Raw genomic sequence first — 22,183 nt, 5'->3', positions numbered from 1 at the left:
AAGCCAATGGCATCCTGGCTTGTATCAGAAGTAGTGTGGCCAGCAGGACTAGGGAAGTGATGGTCCCCCTGTACTCGGCACTGGTGAGGCCGCACCTCGAATACTGTGTTCAGTTTTGGGCCCCCCACTACAAGAGAGACATTGAGGTGCTGGAGCGTGTCCAGAGAAGGGCAACGAAGCTGGTGAGGGGTCTGGAGCATAAGTCCTATGAGGAGGAGTTGAGGGAACTGGGGTTGTTTAGCCTGGAGAAAAGGAGGCTGAGGGGAGAACTCATTGCTCCCTACAACTGCCTGAAAGGAGGTTGTAGAGAGGTGGCGGTCGGTCTCTTCTCCCAAGTAACAAGTGATAGGACGAGAAGAAATGGCCTCAAGTTGCGCCAGGGGAGGTTTAGACTGGATATTAGGAAATTTTACTTCACGGAAAGGGTTATCAAGCATTGGAACAGGCTGCCCAGGGAAGTGGTTGAGTCGCCATCCCTGGAAGCATTTAAAAGACGTTTGGATGAGGTGCTTAGGGACATGGTGTAGTGGTGGTCTTGGTAGTGTTAGGTTTACGGTTGGACTCGATGATCTTAAAGGTCTTTTCCAAGCTATACGATTCTGTGATTCTGTGATTTTTGCTGGAATATGGGGTGGTTTGAGGTTTTTTTAATGAGCATTCATCCTAAAAGTGTTTGTGCATAAAATTTTCACCCTTTGTAGGAACTGTGAGAAGTAAACTATTGTTTGGGGTAAGGGGAATTCCTCTCCTCAGAGACGTTTGTTTAGAAGGGACATGGTTTTTGTTCCTTCCAAGAAGAAAAGCCTTCTTCAGAGACTTGTCTCTGGTCAGAATACAGTCACACCTGCTATTTTTTCTGAAGGGCAAGGTAGAGCAGTTAAGACTGATGCAAGTTCAGAGCTTATTTCTGCCTGAATACCTAGTGTAAAGGTACCTATAGAAGTTTCTTGGGAAGCCTTCTGTAGAAAGATTGCTTTCTTTTTGGTTTCTTAAATGTTTCCCTTGGAGATTCACTGTATAGTGACTCACATCTTTGCTTCTGGTTTCTCACAGCAGTGTGTCACTGTACAGTGAATGTTCAAAGGAAGCACTAGTTTCACAAATTTTTGGTTTTGTTCATACAAAGAAATTTGCACTTGGTCACTTTCAAAGGTACGAGGTAACAATGCTATGTGCAGTTTATACTGATTGACTGGTAACAAAAATTCAAGGAACTTGTATCTTACTGTATTTTATTTAACAGGTGGAAAATTTCACAGTGTGTTTCTCGGATGGTAGAGTATTATGTCATTTGATTCATCATTATCAGCTGTGTTATGTGCCTTTGGAAGCTGTGTGCCAACGTACAACTCAAACAGTAGAATGCTCGAGAACTCATACAGTGGGACTAAACTCTTCCTCCTCGTCCTCTTCAGAGTCTGATACTTCTCTAAATGTTATGGAAGGAATGTTTGACCAAAGTGAGTGATTTGATGCACAGAAATTCATATTGAATCTATTTCTTTTAGGCACAATTTGATTTGACAAACGTTTTCTCTTTGCAAAGCTGTAACTGCCTCAGTTCTATACAAGGAGCTCTTGGACAATGAAAGGAAGAACTTCCAGCTGATCAATGCTGCAGTTTCTGACCTAGGTGGAATACCAGCAATGATTCATCCCTCAGACATGTCAAATACAATTCCTGATGAGAAGGTAAGATGCCTTTAGAGTTGACGTAAACATGTTCTGCTCTCCTGTGAACGTGTCCTGCCCTTCCGTACAGCCCTTAACCTGCTGCGTTCTGTGTTTATATAGGTTGTTATTACCTACGTATCATTTCTGTGTTCGCGGCTTCTAGATGTTCGGCAAGAAACTCGAGCTGCTCGATTAATTCAGTCTGCTTGGAGGAATTACAGGCTGAAAAGAGAACTGAAACTTTCTCAGGTACTCTTTGCCTGGGCAATATTCATAGTTTCTACTTTAGGAAATACTAAATAAAGAATATAAGTTCACTGTTTGGAGTATACAGGTTTATTAGAAAAATATTGGCATTTAAAGGAACGAGTACCATTTTTATTATCAAAATACAGATCCTTCTTTGTGTAATCTACTAAAACCCACTTTTGTTTAAGATTACTCTGAAATAATTACACTTGTTTAAAGGCTACTGTTCTTTCTTTTGTGTTCCAGTTGGAGCATGTGACCCTTTAGGCCCTTTTCCCAATATTTCAAATACAAAATAGTTGCACTGCTTCCTTAAAACAAAAAGGCAGTAGTTAATTTTTAATTCCTATTGATGTCTACAAGATGAAAAGAGTAATTAAACTTCTGCATGGATTTAATATTTTTGTTCAGGAGCTAAACTTCACCAGTGTTTTGAGTTGAGTCACATGAGTTCTGATATTGTGTTTCTTGCTTGTCTGGTAGTTATACCAGATCTTGTGATGGTTTTAAAACTATGACACCATTAAGGTTGATAAATGCCACCACTGTGTCTAACGGAGATACATATCATTTGACGTTGGAACAGCGTTCAACTGAAATATTCTGAGAATCGGTAGTGTAGAAGGGGTAGAGGTTGTATTTATGTGGGTTCTTTCATCAACAAGCCTAATTTTTATGAGATTTGCTTTAGATAGTTATTTTAATACGCCAAAAACTTGAGTGAAAATTCCAGTCCTAACTGTTCAGTGGAAATTCACTCTTTGTAGGAAAGAGACAGAGCTGCTCGGGTAATTCAAAAATCTGCCATAACCTTCTTGTCTCGTCGATGCATCCTGAAGAAAGCGAATGCAGCAGTTTTCATCCAGAAGCACTGGAGAGGATATTTAGCCAGGATGATTTTTTTAAATCTGAAAAAGACAAAACTGGAGGAAGCCAGAAGTGAATCTGCCACAGTCATTCAGGTAATATGATCTAAAGTGAGATTACAGAGCAAGGAAACCCTCTGAAACGCTTAAGAAAAAGGCTTGCTTAGGGTCATTTGTTCTGCTTGCAGCAACTGATGTCTTCATGAAGATGTAATACTTCCTTCCCCCCCGCCCTTTTGAGATGTTTTGGTAGCTTTCTCTCTTCAGAGGGAAATGGCAGTGTGCCATTAAATTGGCAATTAGTGAATATTTTGGTATACCATAAATATTAAAACACTGGACCTTAAACCAGTCAACGTAAGGACTGATCAGATTGTGTTGGCTTGCCTCTTTGCAGCTGCTGAACATTACTGAAGAAGCTTTAAAAAAAAAAAAAAAAAAATTTACTCTCCTAGTGTTATGACACCTGTGGTAGGCATGTTCAGAACGCCAGACATTAGTTACCAATTGGTAGTTGGGCAGTGAATTCAGTTTGTCAAGATGCTTTCCCCACTATTACCCAAAGCTAAATATTACATTCTTAAGACTTTTTTTGGAATGGAGATTAAAGACTTACATGATTTATCAAATAGTTTAAAAGGGAATCATTTGTTGCCGGGGCAAATTTGGCTTTTTCCCAGAATTTAAAATGCTTAAAAAAGCAATGACTCGAGCATTTGGCTTTTGTGTTTGGTGGGTTTTTTTGTTTTTGTTTTTATGTAGATATCTGGGCTTATCTTCCTAGGGACTAAGTAGGAATAAAGAAATCTTAAACAGTCTGAGGTTGGTAGTTCTCAAATTTAGGCTTAACTTGAGATACTATGAAGAAAATACTAAATTTTCTGCTTTTTCCTGCAGGCTTATTGGAGGAGATACTCTGCTAGGAAAAGATATTTACAGCTAAGATACTATGTTATCTTTGTACAAGCAAGGCTAAGGATGGTGAAGTCTGTTGCTGCATATAAACGACTTGTTTGGGCTACTGTTACAATTCAGAGTCATCTGCGTGCCTATAAGTGGGCAAAAAAAGATCGGCAAAGATATGAAATCTTAAAGTCTTCAGCACTTACTATTCAGTCTGCATTCAGAAGATGGAGAAAATACAAAATTCAACAGAAAGTTAAAGCAACTTCAGTGCTTCAGACTTATTTCCGAAAATGGCAATCTTCAAAACTGGCTAAAAGAAAGAGGGCTGCCCTTGTCATACAGTCTTGGTATAGGATGCACAGAGACCTGAAGCAGTACCTACGTATTAAGCAAAGTGTTATCAAGATTCAGGCTTGGTACAGGTGTCGGCTGGCTAGACGTATTTACCAGGAACACAGAGCAAAAATAGTGACAATTCAGCGGTATTACAGATCTTATAAACTAGGAAAAATTGAGAGAGAGTACTATTTGCAAAAGCGTGCAGCAGTGATAGTTCTCCAAGCTGCTTTTAGACGCATGAAGGCACGTAAGCTATACAGGCAAGCAAAAGCAGTTTGTGTTGTTCAATCACTGTGGAGAATGAAAAAAGAGAAACTAAGATTTCTACGATTAAAAAAATCTGTTACTACATTGCAGTCACATGTGAGAAAATACCAACAAGTGAAAAGATACAAAGAGATTAAAAATGCTGCTTCTGTAATTCAAACTCGGTATAGGGCACATGTCGCTGCTAAAAGAGCAGCTGCTTCTTTCCAGAGGATGCGTCTGGCTGCTATTGTCCTACAGTCTGCCTACAGAGGAATGGAAGCTAGGAAAGAGGCTGGCATATTGAGATCTGTGATAAAAATTCAGTCGAGTTACCGTGCTTATGTTGTCCGGAAGAGATTTAAATCCGTGAAAGATGCAACAGTGAAGATTCAAGCTTTTGTAAAGATGAGGCAAGCACATAAGCGCTATTGTGCATTAAGGGAGGCAACGCTGTATGTCCAGCGAAGGTATCGGTCTCTCAGATACGCTCTTGAACTTAAAGAAGATTATAGGAAATTGAAGGGAGCTTGCATAAGAATTCAAGCTGTAGTTCGAGGCTATCTTGTCAGGAAACAAATACAAAGGTGGAGGGAGACTGCAGTATTTCTCCAGGCAGGCTACAGAATGAGAAGGGACAGGCAACGTTATTTAAGCATCTGTAGTGCTGCTGTTGTCATTCAAAAACATTATCGTGCATACAAAAAGCAACTGTGTCAGAGGCAGGAGTTCTTACAAGTTAAAAAAGCAGCTGTGTGCTTACAGGCAGCCTATAGGGGTTATCAAGCACGCAAAAAGCTTAAACTTGAATATAGAGCTGCTATTAAAATTCAGGCTGCTTTTAGAGCTCATGCTGCAAGAATGAAATACAAGGCAATGGTTCAGGCCTCCATTGTGATTCAGAGGCGGTACAGAAATTGTAAGACTGGTAACAGGCAAAGACTGAACTTCTTAGAGACAAGAGCAGCGGTGCTTTCTTTACAAGCAGCTTTTCGTGGCTGGAAGGTACGAAAGCGCATTCGAAGGCAGTGTGTTGCTGCTACTAAGATACAGTCTGCCTTCAGAAAAGTCATGGCTCTGAAGAAATTCAGACTTATGAACCATGCTGTGCTAACTATCCAAAAGCATTACAGAGCCAGTGTTATAGGCCAGAAACAACGGCAAGAATATGTTCAGCTGCGTAACTCTGTAGTGCAACTTCACCATGTCCCTAAGCACCTCATCCAAACGTCTTTTAAATGCTTCCAGGGATGGTTCTTCCTTTCATTGTCCAAGAGCTCCTTGTATAGAACTGAGGCAGTTACAGCTTTGCAAAGAGAAAACGTTTGTCAAATCAAATTGTGCCTAAAAGAAATAGATTCAATATGAATTTCTGTGCATCAAATCACTCACTTTGGTCAAACATTCCTTCCACAACATTTAGAGAAGTATCAGACTCTGAAGAGGACGAGGAGGAAGAGTTTAGTCCCACTGTATGAGTTCTCGAGCATTCTACTGTTTGAGTTGTACGTTGGCACACAGCTTCCAAAGGCACATAACACGGCTGATAATGATGAATCAAATGACATAATACTCTACCATCCGAGAAACACACTGTGAAATTTTCCACCTGTTAAATAAAATACAGTAAGATACAAGTTCCTTGAATTTTTGTTACCAGTCAATCAGTATAAACTGCACATAGCATTGTTACCTCGTACCTTTGAAAGTGACCAAGTGCAAATTTCTTTGTATGAACAAAACCAAAAATTTGTGAAACTAGTGCTTCCTTTGAACATTCACTGTACAGTGACACACTGCTGTGAGAAACCAGAAGCAAAGATGTGAGTCACTATACAGTGAATCTCCAAGGGAAACATTTAAGAAACCAAAAAGAAAGCAATCTTTCTACAGAAGGCTTCCCAAGAAACTTCTATAGGTACCTTTACACTAGGTATTCAGGCAGAAATAAGCTCTGAACTTGCATCAGTCTTAACTGCTCTACCTTGCCCTTCAGAAAAAATAGCAGGTGTGACTGTATTCTGACCAGAGACAAGTCTCTGAAGAAGGCTTTTCTTCTTGGAAGGAACAAAAACCATGTCCCTTCTAAACAAACGTCTCTGAGGAGAGGAATTCCCCTTACCCCAAACAATAGTTTACTTCTCACAGTTCCTACAAAGGGTGAAAATTTTATGCACAAACACTTTTAGGATGAATGCTCATTAAAAAAACCTCAAACCACCCCATATTCCAGCAAAAATCACAGAATCACAGAATCGTATAGCTTGGAAAAGACCTTTAAGATCATCGAGTCCAACCGTAAACCTAACACTACCAAGACCACCACTACACCATGTCCCTAAGCACCTCATCCAAACGTCTTTTAAATGCTTCCAGGGATGGCGACTCAACCACTTCCCTGGGCAGCCTGTTCCAATGCTTGATAACCCTTTCCGTGAAGTAAAATTTCCTAATATCCAGTCTAAACCTCCCCTGGCGCAACTTGAGGCCATTTCTTCTCGTCCTATCACTTGTTACCTGGGAGAAGAGACCGACCGCCACCTCTCTACAACCTCCTTTCAGGCAGTTGTAGGGAGCAATGAGTTCTCCCCTCAGCCTCCTTTTCTCCAGGCTAAACAACCCCAGTTCCCTCAACTCCTCCTCATAGGACTTATGCTCCAGACCCCTCACCAGCTTCGTTGCCCTTCTCTGGACACGCTCCAGCACCTCAATGTCTCTCTTGTAGTGGGGGGCCCAAAACTGAACACAGTATTCGAGGTGCGGCCTCACCAGTGCCGAGTACAGGGGGATCATCACTTCCCTAGTCCTGCTGGCCACACTACTTCTGATACAAGCCAGGATGCCATTGGCTTTCTTGGCCACCTGGGCACACTGCTGGCTCGTATTCAGGCGGCTGTCAACCAACACCCCCAGGTCCTTCTCTGCCAGGCAGCTTTCCAGCCACTCTTCCCCAAGCCTGTAGCGTTGCATGGGGTTGCTGTGGCCCAAGGGCAGGACCTTGCACTTGGCCTTGTTGAACCTCATACAATTGGCCTTGGCCCATGGATCCAGGCTGTCCAGGTGCCTCTGCAGAGCCTTCCTCCCCTCAAGCAGATCAACACTCCCGCCCAACTTGGTGTCGTCTGCAGCCTTACTGAGGGTGCACTCGATCCCTTCGTGCAGATCATTGATAAAGATATTGAACAGAACTGACCCCAACACAGAGCCCTGGGGAACACCGCTTGTGACCGGCCGCTAACTGGAGTAAACTCCATTCACCACCACTCTTTGGGCCCGGCCATCCAGCCAGTTCTTAACCCAGTGAAGAGTACACCCGTCCAAGCCATGAGCAGCCAGTTTCTCCAGGAGAATGCTGTGGGAAACCGTGTCAAAGGCTTTACTGAAGTCTAGGTAGACAACATCCACAGCCTTTCCCTCATCCACTAGGCAGGTCACCTTGTCGTAGAAGGAGATCGGGTTGGTCAAGCAGGACCTGCCTTTCCTAAACCCATGCTGACTGGGCTTGATGTGGAATATACAGTGCAAATGTGTTTCAGTGACGTACAAGCCCAAGAGTGTTTCTGACGTCCTAAGTGTATTTTGGAAGCAGAGAAAGAATTTTTATCTTTGACATTATTTGCTTAGACTTAGCAAACCCTGGTGCTAGAATAACTTGTCAAACAACCATCAACATACCAAAGACCTCAGTGTAACCCTTTAACGGTCCTGAACTTTTGCTGTCTTTCTGCATAGGTAGGCATAGAATTGCAGAATAAGAATCGGGTTGCTCAGGACCCTGTCTGGCTGAGTTCCAGCCAGAAAATATCTCCAAGGAGATATTTTCTAAGCTTTCTGGGCAACCTGTTCCCATGTCTGTCTACCCTCATGGGGCGAATCTTTTTTCTAGTATCTAACTGGAACTTCTTTTGCCGCAGATTTGTGTCTGTTGTCTTTCATCCTATCACTGTGCATCTCCGAGAAGAGTATGGCTCCATCTTCTCGGTACTCTCCCATTAGGAAGCCAAAACCAGAAATAAGGTCTCCTCCCGGCCTTCTCTTCTTAAGAAACATTCAGAAAAGAATGGAGTTTTTTTGGTTGTGTGAGGAATGAGAAAAATAATTATTTTATGTTTCTGTTGGCGCCTTTCCTTGGGCAGCAGAGCCTTCCAATGGCGTCAGTATGGCAATAGGTCTCAGCTCTGTCATCTCACGGTGATAGCGCTGGCTTGGGAGTAGGTAGATGATACGATAACATTTCTGCACCAAGTTTGGCTTCTGCAATTTTTTTCAAGATCAACCTTTTCTTTGTTATCATAGAATCATGGGATAGTTTGGGTTGGAAGGGACCCTTAAAGATCGTCTAGTCCAACCCCCCTGCCATAGATAGGGACGTCTTCCACTAGATCAGGTTTCTCAAAGCCCCATCCAGCCTGACCTGGCATGTTTCCAGGGATGGGGCCTCCACAACTTCTCTGGGCAACCTGTTCCAGTGTCTCACCACCCTCGTTGTAAAAAATGTCTTCCTTATATCCAATCTAAATGCACCCTCTTTCAGTTTAAAACCATTGTGGTGTCACGACGGAGAGGTCTTTCCTCTTGCGTAACAACCTTGCACTTAGGCATTTTTTTGCAAACATCAGCCGAAAAGGCATTCAGATTTATTTATAGATTGTAATTTCTGTTTTCCAGTTAAGCTCTCACCTCCGTGGTACATAATTGAGGAAACTGACTTTTCTCTGGATGTAAACTCACAGATCGGGGCAATTCCTGTAACAGGCAAAGTTTTGAGTGCTGTATGTGCCGATTCAGATTGGCACGTTTTAAGCAAGGTGAACCTGTGTCCCAGTGAAGTTTCAACACCTTAAATTGACTTTTAAATGTTTCATGCAGTGGAGCTGGTGGGCCTGTTGCCCAGACCTGTTGCCTTTGAGGAGCTCTGGATAAAGCATAAGAATATTTGGTAAATGGGAAAAGACCCTTCTCTTGAAAGAGCCGAACTGGGGAACATGGAGGGAGATTAAAAGTCAGTCTCTGGAACATTTGTTGGAAGTAGAATTCAGAGCAATTTCCTATGTTTTAACAAGTGGTGATTTACTTTCTGAAGTCCTGAGGTGAAAGGACATGAAGTAGAAGTCCTTCTACTTTGGTGTGGAGATCAGATCTTTTAAAGAGTGCCTGTATTTTCTCAGGTGAATATAAGGAAACATGATCCTGAATAGGAAGAACACTTTCTTTTGTCTTTCAGAAAGAAAGAAAAAGAAAGAAAGAGGAGAGAGAGAAAGAGGAGAGAAAGAAAGTCTGCATGGTGTGTAATAAAAATTATGCAACCATTTTGGAGCTGACTTACTGGAAACGGCTGCCTGATCAGCAATTGCTATTTAGAAAAGGCAACTCAGTGTCTTCCAGTGACTGAGTTACAAATGAGGCCAAATGTTAATGACCTATACAGATCTATAAAGGTTAATGACCTGTAAAAAGGGGCAGGAATGGTGGCAGATAAGGTGGAAATTAATTTTCTTTTAGTTCACCTTTTTAGTTCACATTACTAGGAGACTCCCTGGTCTGGTACGGTCCTCTGATTATTGCCCGCTGTTGGTTACGCAGGTGGGCTACGATGAGGTTGCGGAGAGAAATCCAAAAGCGATCAAAAGGGGCTTCAGGCCACTGGGGCGATTGGTTGAGGGATCAGGAGCACAGGTAGTGCTTTCCTCAATCCCATCAGTGGCAGGGAAGAATACCAAAAGGAACAGAGAAATTCACCTGCTCAACTTGTGGTTCAGAGGCTGGTGCCACTGGCGGAATTTTGGTGTTTTTGAGCGTGGGGATGTTTACACGGCACCGGGCCGGCTGGCGCCGGCTAGAGTTCAGCTGTCTCAAAGGGGAAAAAGGATTGTCGCCCATGAGTTGGCGGGGCTCATCGAGAGGGCTTTAAACTAGGTTTGAGGGGGAAGGGGATGTAACCAGGGTCACTAGAGAGGAGCCGAAGGGTGGCATGCCTACGTTGGGAGTGAAATCGATAGCCCAGCTCAAGTGCATCTACACCAATGCACGCAGCATGGGCAGCAAACAGGAGGAGCTGGAAGCCATTGTGCAGCAGGATAGCCATGACTTAGTCGCCATCGCAGAAACGTGGTGGGATGACTCTCACGACTGGAGTGCTGCAATGGATGGCTATAAGCTCTTCAGAAGGGATAGGCAAGGAAGGAGAGGCGGTGGGGTGGCTCTGTATGTTAGGGAGTGTTTTGATTGCGTAGAACTGGGCAATTCTGACGATAAGGTGGAGTGCTTATGGGCAAGGAGGAGGGGGAAAGCCAAGAAGGTCGATATCCTGCTGGGTGTCTGTGATAGACCACCCAACCAGGATGAAGAGGCAGATGAAGCAGTCTATAAACAGCGGGCAGGAGTCTCACAATCGCTAGCCCTTGTTCTCGTGGGGGACTTCAGCTCACCGGTCGTCTGCTGGAAACACAACACAGCAGAGAGGAAACAGCCTAGGAGGTTCCTGGAATGTGTGGAAGATATAACTTCCTGACACAGCTGGTGAGTGAGCCTGCCAGGGGAGGTGCCTCGCTTGACCTGCTGTTTACAAACAGAGAAGGGCTGGTGGGAGATGTGGTGGCTGGAGGCCGTCTTGGGCTTAGCGACCGTGATACGATAGAGTTCTCGATTTGGGGCGAAGTAAGGAGGGGGATGAGCAAAACCACTACCATGGGCTTCTGGAGGGCAGACTTTGGCCTGTTCAGGACACTGGTTGAGAGAGTCCCTTGGGAGACAGTCCTGAAGGGCAAAGGGGTCCAGGAAGGCTGGGCATTCTTTAAGAAGGAAGTCTTAAAGGCGCAGGAGCAGGCTGTCCACATGTGCCGTAAGGCGAACCGGTGGGGAAGATGACCGGCCTGGCTGAACAGGGAGCTTTTGCTGGGGCTCAGGAAAAAAAGGAGAGTTTGCCACTTTTGGAAGAAGAGTACAGGGATCTCGTCAAGTCAAGCAGGGAGAAAATTAGAAAGGCAAAAGCCCAGCTAGAACTCAATCTGGCCACTGTTGTAAGAGATAATAAAAAATGTTTTTACAAATACATTAACAACAAAAAGAGAGCCAAAGAGAATCTCCCTCCTCTATTGGATGTGGGGGGGAACATTGCCACCAAGGATGAGGAAAAGGCTGAGGTACTTAATGCCTTCTTTGCCTCAGTCTGTAATAGTCAGACCAGTTATCCCCAGGGAATTCAGCCCCCTGAGCAGGAAGACAGGGACGGCGAGCAGAATAAACCCCCCATAATCCAGGAGGAAGCAGTTAACGACCCGCTACGCCACGCGGACACTCACAAGTCTATGGAGCCGGATGGGATCCGCCCGAGAGTACTGAGGAAGCTGGTGGAGGAGCTTGCCAAGCCGCTCGCCATCATTTACCAGCAGTCCTGGTAAACAGGGGAGGTCCCAGACGACTGGAGGCTTGCCAATGTGAAGCCTTTTTGCAACAATTGCATCATTTATCTGTACAGATTGACTGCTGCGTTGCAAGCAAATGAGGGGAGGGAGATGGCAACGACAGCCTCGGGAATCACGGGAGTAAAAAACAAGTACACGCGATTTGGAGCACAGAAAATAACAACTCTGTTGCAGAGGACGTCTTGAACTTCTGAAGCGTGGAAATGACACCGCTGAGCCACACCGTAGTGTTTCTGCTGTGGATGGGCTGTGCTACATGTAAAGGTGAGTTGTTAAATGGAAATCTATGCTTTTAACTGACGTAGCTGGTGACAGTCAAGAAAAAGGAACTGGGAAAAAAAATGAGACTATACCATTTACTTGTTATAGAATTCCCTTCAGAAGTTTGGAATGAGAGTTATGAATTGGAACTATACATTTGAAGAATATTTGCTTTGTATTTTCTTGTATGAGCTTGCTTCTTTGCCTTGTGCCTGAACTTAATGACTCCTATAAAGGACCTAACTTATTACAAGCCATACCTCACTTAAAATACATTAATCCCTATAAATTCCTTTGTATTTCAATTTAGCTACTATTATTCTGAATGCATGCTATTAAAAATGCAGAACAGTGATTTGATTTTAAAACATCATACAACTCTCTAAAAATACAGGTACTTTGTTATTTCAATAAGCTGTGTGATGCAAAAAACATGCTGCCTGAAGGAGGTCTTCCCTGAATATCTACCTTTCTTAAAATAACCGCTTTTAAACTCCCTCATTGATCCATTAAATCTACTCATCATATCAAGATTCTTCTCCCCCCTCTGCCTTTAAAAGTGCTTTCTTGTATATACCTTATAATTTCAAAAAATGATCCAACTTCTTGCATTTTAAAATGGTGGAACTAATTTTAGGAATCTGGGACAAATGGATTTATTTGTAGAATTACAGAAAATTGAGAATTGTGACTGCATGTGTAAAACTTTATTCCAGCATAATCCTGGAAAACAGAAACTGTGCTCTGAGACATTCACAAGCTTATTCATATTTTCAGTTAAATTGTGTTTAGTTTAGTAACTTTTTTCAATGCAAAGATGGTGAAAATAGTAAAGGCAATGACAATTCCTTAGAGCAAGGAGACAGTGCTGTTTATTAGCACAGCATATTCCCAGATGGAGGCATGTAGGTCATTGGAATATTATTGAACTCCTGTGTAGTGCCATTATTTGCAGCTGTCAGTACTGTCCTGTATCTATCAATTAACAAGAACTCGTGCACGGTTTCTGCTGAAATAGCATGCAAACACCCACCCATCATTGATTTTGAAGAAATTGCGAGTAGGTGTAAAACAGGGTAAGACGAAAATGGCAGTGCGCAGTCATATAACAAGAATCGGCGCAGCTTCTGCAGGAGCAGCCTGTGAAGACCCACCTCTCATTGACTTTGGAGAAATTGTTAGTGGGCATAAATCAGCATATAAGGAAAGTGACAGAGTGCAGTACCTGTGCAACCCTGGATACACCTTATCAGGATCAGAACGGTTAACGTGCCATGAAAAGATCTGGGTACCTGGACCACCACAATGTTTGGGTAAGCGTAACTTTTATTGCTGGTTGACTTTGTACTGGTGGACAATTCTAATCATTCTTAAAGTCGGGGTTTCAGAATTAGGTTTACATTTGTTGCTCGATTACCAAGTCTGTAGCGGACCAAGATTAATCCCTGGATTCAATACTTCTTAACTTGTGGCTTTAGTGTCCCCAGATCATTTACACTCAGTTGTGTCTTTCATTGTGAGAATTTTGGAGCTGTCTGGAAGGTTACAAGCAGATAAACATTTTGTCTGTACTTCCAAGAACTTGTGCAACAAGGTAGAGGTGCTGACCGTGGTGTCAGCCTCTTTCCCCCAGTGATGACGTTCGCTAAGACATCCTTTCATGTAGCTTCCTAACTGTCCCCCATATGTGGGAGGAGCGCTGTTGTGCTAAGCTGCTTTGCTGTCTTCAATTTCCTCCTCAGAGCTCTTTGTTAGGAGTCCTATAAAATTCATTTTTAACCCTAGGTAACGGAAACACAACCGGAATAAAATTAGACTTACTCCCACGGATTTCATGAATTATTTTTTTCAAGGAGTACCATCTCCTGCAATCAGTACCTCTTGAGATCATCACTGCTGTTTGCAAAGTCAGTAAAGTTGTCTCTTATACATGGGAATAAGAATATGCTTGGAAGTTGTGCCGTATCGTTGATCAACTACCTAAAACTAAGCACCCTGAATTAATTGTGATAGAGCTCAAGTGTTTAAGTCGTCTGTGCTTCACTTTTAAAAATCACTGCTGAGTGAGAACCAAGCTGGTTGTGCACTGTCTTTGCTGTGGAGGTGCTTCACATGCTAGAAGCCACCAAAGATTCAGGCTCCACCATTTTTTATTTTTCTTGTCTTCCCTAGCACCATGTACCATTACAAAACAGCAGCTGGAAGCCCAAAACCTACTTCTCTCCAATGGACAAAGACGCACATTTTTGATTCAAAGTGGTCAGCGGCAGGAATTTATGTGCACGACGGGATTTAAACTCACAGCCTCTCCTATCAAGCAGTGTTTTAACGGGCATATCGAGCTTCCTTCATGTGTCACTGGTAAATATGCACCATACTTGAATAATTTTGATCTGGCAAATACATCTTGTGTGTAATTTTGCAGTTGTTCATGTACATGAACTGCATCTGCCTGTACTATCAGAGACTGACTAGCCAATGGGCAATTGGTTTTCCCACCACAGATAGCCTTGCTGATGGTAAGGGTGTGTGTAAATCTAGTGCAGAAGGGAAGTCACCAAAATTAAAGGTGCATGATGTGGGAGAGTCTCTCCCTTCCTTTTCACTTAAACCAAAAGAAAAATTTGCATTTCAGATGCACCGTTCATGTGATCAATTGTAGCTACCTGTATTTGAGCAGAAAAATAAGTCCTGCAGTTACCAGTTATCACCACTTCTTGCGGAAGTACTCTTTCGTGCTTGCCTAGGATAAAGATGTCTGAGCTGGTAAGTTGAATACAGGTGCCACCGGCGTTCAGAACATGGACTCAGACATAATTTCTTCATAAAAGATGTTTTACCCTGGCTTTTTCCCTTGACTTATACAACTCAACGGGAGATGTATCTGCCTGGTGCCAGAGTGCAGTATGAATATGAAAGCAATTTTCAAATTATGGGTGTAAATTATGTTTGTAAATTTGCTCACCAGGAATAAATATTTGGATTTTTTCATTCTTATTCTTTCCCGATTTTTCTCCTTGTCCTTTTGTGGCACCTTCCAGTAATAGGAGTATAAACGATATGGTATAACTCAGGCCATCTATTCTAAGACATGCTGAGGAATCTGTAATCCAATTGTTAAAATATTACTGATGCAGGTGATATCTTGTAAGCAGAAGTTCATTAAGAGCTAGAATAAAGTGTTTTCAGAAACAGAGATAGATGAGCACAGGCCAAATGAGGTGCCAGCTGGTGACTGGTGTGCACAACATGCCAACCATGTCTGTATTTTTAAGCGGCAAAATTCTGATGCCCCGTGGTGTCTCTTCTTTTGCACTGGCCGTGAGTCTCCATTTCTGCTGATAAGTGGCAGACGTAGAGAAGAAGAACCAAAAAAATGCCTGAGCTGTTCATAAACCAGCTTTTACTGACATGAAATTCCCAGTCCCAGTTACTGAATAGGAACTTTGACTGTAATTAGGTCTTTTATATATTGTGGAATTCGGTACAAACATATGCTTTCGACTTGATGTGTCAACTAATAAAACCTAATTTACTAATGAACTAGAAGTGCATATAAAATATAATTGAAGTCCACCCACTCTACAGTAGTATAGGAGAAGAAAGCATTGGCACAGCCCTGACTCAGGAGGGCTTCACAGAGATTTAATCCATTGTATGTACCAGGAAGTACATTATAATACTTCATTAACTTCTGTTCTCTTTTTCATCATGTCATCACAAAGCCCCTCAGGATACTGGTACAACTTTATTAATGGTGGAAAAATTTAACAGCGAAAGTTCTAGACACTCACTTTCAGTACCCCCAAACAAGATAATGTCTCCTCTATTTCTCTGCCTATGAGACTTTCCCCGTTCTTGATGCTAAGCTGTAACTGTATCTCCTTAGTATGAACGGGAAAATGGCTTTTGTTTGGTTCAAAGGAAAAGAGAGAAACCACACGCAGGAGGAAAAGGAGAGAGAAGTTTTGGTTTGTGTATCTTAGATATTTCTTCATCTTCCTTTCAAGCCATTTAATTTATGTTTGGATGATTATATTTTTTTTCTTTTCAGTTTTAGACAGCATGTGTCATTGGACTATTAATTGTCTTGCATTATTGTTTATCTGTGTTTTCTCTATTTTATAGAAAGACCATGCTTGCCACCACAACCCATAGAATGTGCTGATGTTCCCAGGCTGGAAAATCAACACTTAAAAATTAAAAAAGAAGGGAAAACAATTTATCTGGCTGGCGCTAAATTAAAGTATGTTTCTCGTTCTGGATACATGTTAGACGGACCATTGGAGATAACTTGTTCTATGGGAAACTGGACTTCAGCTCCTACATGCTTGGGTAATATAAAAAAATACTATTCTTGAAGTGCATTTAGCAATGAAATGGAAAGAATTTGAAACAGGAGATTGACTAGTAAGAGCGAGTAACTCCATATTTTGCTGTGGAATCCTACCATCCCTCGTGGATGTCTTCAGAGCAATCCTGACTGGATGCAAGACTGACTTTTTGAATGCAGTTTAGTTTTTCAAATATTCCTTTGTATTCTTGCAATCTTTGTTCAGCTCATAGCTCTGCCAGGTGCGTCCTGGGTGCATCCTCATAATCCAAGGATCTGTTTTCTACAGAGTCCACTAGTGACTAGGAGTTGCTTTGGTGCTTCAGTGATAGAAACTACTTTGGTGTAGTAAGGGACGGAAGCCTTTATTAAAATTTTCTGGCATGGTTAGAAACAGGATCGAAATATTTCAGTGACTGCAGCCCACGTCTGTTTAGGGGAATGACTTATTTAACCTTCCGTATGCTACCTTTTACATAAAATCCACTGTCAGCGGATGGCTATGCTGATATTAGAAAAAGCTCTCTAAAGCATCTGTTCGGTGGAAACAGTACACTCTTTCTATTGTGTATCGCATTAGCACAAGCATCAACTTTCTGTATCTTTTCAGAAATGCCATGTGGAAGCATTCCAAAAGTTCCCAATGCCCAAATTGAAGGCAGAAACAAGGAAATGTATGAGCCTGGTGAAACAATTCGCTACCAGTGTGATGCAGGGTTCCTGACTGTTGGTCCCCCCGAAATTATTTGCAGAGAAGGAAACTGGACAGCACCGCCCTTCTGTGAAGGTATAGGTTCTACTTCTAAGCAGCCTGTGACCCTTCTTAGTCTTTCATGTTGTGAATTAAAATAATGCCAACTCAGGCACGCAGGTGAGTCAGGCCAACAGAGCCAAGAGGTGACTTGCTTTGAATGGGCTGCTACAACACCTACTTTTCTGGCTCTTGAGAAACAACAAGCAGGGCAGATCAGCAGAGAAATCGTTTCCCCTCTGGGCTGAAGCTAGCAGCTGAAACTTAGCTCCCTGCCGAGATCAAGCAGGCAGAGGGTTATGGAGGAATGGATGCTGGCTGCAAAGAAGGAGATAACTGGTGTGTGTATCTTATGTATCTTATTTTCACATCACTAAGAATGTCAGTTTCTGAAAGTTGCCTTCAAATAGTAAAGAAATCACTTCACTCTCTAGCCCTTTGGCACACAACGCTGTACAGCACCAACCTGCACCTTCGGCTGATCTCTGCAACTCCTTTTCCCTTTTTAGTCACTCTAGGCAAAAATAATAGTTTCTGGTGAAGCGTTGCAGAATAAAGACCATAATGTCTTCCTTTGCTACCTGTAGAAAACGATCTGCGTTACGCAAACCATTTTTGCGCATCAGGAACAACGGTGCTCCGAAATGCAGTGTTCCGTGATTGTCATATTGCTGCACTACTGTTCTTAAATGCACCTCTCTTCTCAGATGTCAGCTGTGGAGCCGCACCTGAAATTCCCAACGCTTATATTACAAGCGCTCATCAGGAGAGGTATCTGCCCGGTGCCAGAGTGCAATATGAATGTGACAGCAATTTTCAAATGATGGGTGGAAATTATGTCACTTGTACAAACAGAAAATGGTCACAAGCACCAACTTGCAGAGGTAGGAATCTGTGCTTTCATCTTGCCTGTTAGCAGAGAGGGGACTGTTTGTTTACCTAAATACTCTGAAGACTTTACCTTTTTTACTTCTGTTTTCTTTGCGCACCCCAACTTTGTACTTGCTATTACTTCCTTGCACAGCACTTTAATTTAGCTTGATGCTTCAAGAAATACTGGGAGTATTTTCATCAACGGCAAAAACGTCCTGAAGAAGCAGGGCCTAAAATGTGCTGCTCTGTCATTCTCTTGTACGATACCGGTATTTCCCCAGAGTCCGCCATTCCAGTGACCTTCAGTAGAAAGACATGTAAGGGCTCCTCTGTTCTCTTTGAACCTGTCGGGGAGCATCTGAATGGAAGAAGCAGTAGGGGAGAGAAAGAGCTGTTCTCCAGGGCTCCACTCTGACCAACGCAGATCTCAGCAGAGACTCGGATCTAAACCGTGTAAGATCTGCTAGGGCTGTGGAAGTGGGAAGAGCGTTCCTGGGACAAGGAACTGTCAGGAGCTGTGCTCTGTCCCCTGCCCAAATCTGTGGCTGCAGGGTGAGCAAGTGCTACTTGGCTTTCACACACCTCCATGGAGCTGACTGCACTTACCCCTCCCTGAGCAGTGCAGGCTGACAAGCTCCTCCAGCGCTGCCAGTCCTCCAGAGCTCTGCGGTTCAGCAGAGTGCCGCCTTGGCTGCTACCCCTGTGATCTCCAGGAATGCCAGCGCTGCCCGGGGAGGGACGTGGGCACGCAGGAAGGCTGGTGTGGCTTCTCGTGCCGTAAGGTGTAGCTACAGAAACACTGGCTTTTTCTAGAAGCTCTCATTGACCCTGCTGTCTCCCGAGAGTCCCAGGAAGAGTGTTCTGCTGCCGCTCTCACACCTCCTTGCTTTCTCCATGGTGAGCTCTTGGAGCCGTGACCCACCTGAGGCAGAAAATCTGGACAGAAATTGTAGCAAGATTGATTCCTTTAACTGTGGGTTGTATCGGGCAACACCTCAACGACTGCAAACGTGACTGCAGCAGTGTCTCTTTTCAGATGAGACGTGTGGACCTCCTCCAGAAGTTGCTGGTGGTAAAGTTCAAGGTGTTAAAAAGTCAAGGTATTTGCCTGGGGAAAGTGCTCGCTATCAGTGCTGGCAAGGTTTTGAGATGACGGGGGCCTCCACCGTAGCGTGTCAGAATGGCACCTGGACAGAGCTGCCAAAGTGCAAAGCTAATTTCCCTCTCTCTTCATACAGTTGCTTGTCAGTGAGACTGTCATGAAGCTGCCTCAGTGGCATTTACTTCTCCGGATTTCGGTCTCATTACTGTGCACAAACGCAACGAATCTGGCACACTCGGGAAGAAGCCATCTTCCCAGCGATGTATTGAGATGAGTTTACCAGCTGAGTGACCCAGGTGGCTTCGCTCGAGAGGGCCCCATCTGGAAAACCACCCTGAGAGCTGTTGAGGCTGAGAGCCTCAGGGTGGAAAACCACCCTGAGGCTGAGAGCAGTTGCTGGCCAGGTCTAGTTTTGAGATGCACCCCTTGGACTTCTTAGAATCTACTGTCTATGCCTGCCTGCTGAGAAGAGAGTGAGAAATTTTGCCGTCTGTGTTGGAGAACAGAGCCCACAGCTTCCCTGCTGGTTCCATCCAGATAATGCAGAGGATGCATTGCTATATTGAATGCCATGGAGTCAAAGCAACTGTTAAATCAACTGAGGGTAGAATCTGATGTGTGAGCCAATACCTAGGTACTGCGTTGGTGCCTCCTAGGATTTCATGAGCGCACTGAGTAATCTCATTGGTTTTCATTAGACATACAGAAAGTTTGAGCACGTGAACCAATGCAGCAGCATTTGGCTCAAACACCACGCAGGTGGGAGCTGAAAGGGCTGCAGAAACAGCAGATGAATTCGGACCAGGCTGCATATTGTGGCTCCTGAACACGATGTCAAGTGCAAAGAGTGTCACTGCTGGTACCAAGGGATCTGGGTCTTCTCTGAAGGTTTCCCAGTGCAAGGTCTGTTGGAAGGCCAGACTTGGCAGCAGTGTGGTGCTTGAATAGGTGTAAAAATCCGTGAGGCAGCAGTGCTCCAGGATTGGCAGGCGTGAACTCCCCAGTGGCCGTAAGTGGCCCACAGAGCCCAAGGGCTATCCCATTAGTGATTGCAGTGGTGCAGGTCAGTGACAGTCGTTACCGTCTGCAGTCGGATCCGCTTTTCTCACTGCTCAGGCAGTACAGGGAGGAGGTGGGTGTCAGGCTCTTCTGCAGAAAGAGCGGTGCCAAACGCTGCACCGTCACGCAGGATGAGAGGAAGTCCTGCAGACAGCTGCAAGCACTTCAGGCATGGCCAGACGGGGTGAACTGGTAGTTGTGAGTCCCAGCACTGGAGAAACGAGAAACTCTTGCTCTTTTTCACCTGCCAGGTATTTGGTTTTCTCTCTGCTTTCCTCCGGGTCTCTCACAGTGCCAGTGTTCTGCCCGGTAGTATTTGTGGCCAGGCCTCCGTTGCAATTAAACTCTCGTGGCTTTCTCTCTGATTGGGAATTTTCTTCCAGGGAAAGGTGGGAAATGTGGCCCGCCTCCAGTTATTGAAAATGGAGACCTTCTTTCCTTCCCCATGCAAGAATATCCACAAGGTACAACTCTGGAATACAAATGCCCAAGTCTCTATGTCCTGGAAGGATCTCAGTACATCACCTGTACTGATGGGCAGTGGACAAGCCCCCCAGTTTGCCTCGGTAGGTTGAAGCATGTGCTGTGTGATTGCTCCTGTTGTCTTTTTCTCAGATCCTGAGGGCATCACTTGTGCAGCAGCACTTGTGCTGGGGCTGCGATGCCGGCAGGGCAGAACAACAACGAGACCTTCTTTTGTCCACAAGGAGTTTCTTCTTGAAGTTACCTTATGCAGATTTTCCTGACACAAGTAACAGAGGGTCAGAGCAAATAGCTGGAAGTGTTTTGTGATGCAAAGACTTTCTGTAGGCTCTAGGGGAAAAAAAAAATGTGGTGCGTCTGTATGAAGTGATGACACTCTTCTCTTGCCTTTTCAAGTGCCCTGTACAGCATCTGAAGAAGACATGGGCAGAAACAATGTTGAGCTGAAATGGGTCCCAGAAAGAAAGCTGTATGTCAGATCGGGTGACGTTATTGAATTTCAGTGTAAAAGAGGGTATTTGGAGGACCCAGCCTCTTCCCCATTCAGAGCACAGTGTGTGGAGGGGACGATAGAATATCCACGGTGCAAGCCAGGAAGTAAGTCATCTCCACTCCTGCCACAGCTTAGCCGCTGGGTTGTTGCATGTTTAGGGCTGAAGCTGAGGGGAAAGCCTTTAGTTTTGCTGGGAAGCACAGCTTTTCTGCAATTGCCTGTCCACTGCTCCGAGGAACCACTGCCGTGTGTCAGGCTTGGTCTTCGCACCTTTTCCTCTTTTTTCTCTTTACGCTGCAGGGTACTTTGGATAAATGGAAATGGCATGAAGAAGCCCAGCTGTGGAAATGAAAGATCCCTCAACCAACCCAGTGATCTGAGCTCAATTTTTCCTGGCATTTCCCGTTTCGCTGTGCTTTGTTTGCAGCTTAGCCAATGTTCTGTCTGGGAATTTGTTATTTTCTTTCTTTTTATGATTGGATGACTGTGTTTACATGGTGTCCACTTTTTGTAAATGTATTTACATTTTGTAAATGTGTTTACATTTTATCCATCGGAATGGTTGTGCTTACATTTTATCTGTTCTATATTGATCTCACTGTTATTCTCATTAACAATTGTGTCCTGAAATAGGCTGGCTTTGGTGGCATAGAGAATTAAAGCCCACAGGTAATTTGATCATCAGCAAGTAGAGTGTGTTTGGCCTTGTCTGCTCCTAGCTTCTTCTCCCTGCGCTTGCCTGGAAACTAGCCCGGGGTCATGGCAGAGGTGAGTGTCCTGACCGCCTGATCAGGATGAGCAAGTGAGTGGAGTCTCCTTTAAACGGCTCCAGGAAGTCTCTAGATCACAGACCCAGTTCTTATGGGGGACCTGAGCCTCCCTGACATTTGCTGGCAGGGCAAGACGTTGGGATGCAAGTTAATTGGAATTTCTGGATGGAGGCGGGGATGACTTCTTGGTCCAGGTCCTGGGTGGGGAAATCTGTGCAGCGCACAGCTCCATCTGCTGTTCATTAACAAGGAAGAACTCTCTGGGGTTATGGAAGTCAATGGCAACCCTCGTTGTGGTGACCATGTAGTAATGGCATTCATGATTCCGAGGGGAGAGAGAAAAGCAAGTAGCAG

The 22,183-nt window shown here is 44.0% G+C and overlaps 1 protein-coding gene across 1 annotated transcript; it reads left to right on the top strand.

The window, feature by feature from the left end:
- Positions 1-11,637: 11,637 nt before the first annotated feature.
- On the top strand, positions 11,638-21,491 carry LOC142413105 (complement factor H-related protein 2-like). The gene is made up of 8 exons (XM_075509150.1): positions 11,638-11,968; positions 13,090-13,278; positions 14,138-14,326; positions 16,909-17,085; positions 17,757-17,933; positions 20,467-20,649; positions 20,963-21,163; positions 21,487-21,491. The coding sequence occupies exons 1-8, from the start codon at positions 11,908-11,910 to the stop codon at positions 21,489-21,491; spliced, it is 1,182 nt and encodes a 393-aa protein (XP_075365265.1). The 5' UTR covers positions 11,638-11,907.
- Positions 21,492-22,183: the final 692 nt, after the last annotated feature.

Source organism: Mycteria americana, chromosome 7, assembly GCF_035582795.1.
Source record: "Mycteria americana isolate JAX WOST 10 ecotype Jacksonville Zoo and Gardens chromosome 7, USCA_MyAme_1.0, whole genome shotgun sequence".
Classification (NCBI taxonomy): domain Eukaryota; kingdom Metazoa; phylum Chordata; class Aves; order Ciconiiformes; family Ciconiidae; genus Mycteria; species Mycteria americana.
The sequence above is the reverse complement of the archived record's forward strand: the minus strand, read 5'-3'. Positions and strand labels throughout refer to the sequence as shown.

Excerpts from the sequence above, each read along its gene's own strand:
- LOC142413105 (XM_075509150.1), top strand. The coding sequence starts at position 11,908 with ATGACACCGCTGAGCCACACCGTAGTGTTTCTGCTGTGGATGGGCTGT. Across the intron at positions 14,327-16,908 it reads GCTTCCTTCATGTGTCACTG|AAATGCCATGTGGAAGCATT; the intron begins GTAAATATGCAC and ends GTATCTTTTCAG. Across the intron at positions 17,934-20,466 it reads ACAAGCACCAACTTGCAGAG|GGAAAGGTGGGAAATGTGGC; the intron begins GTAGGAATCTGT and ends ATTTTCTTCCAG.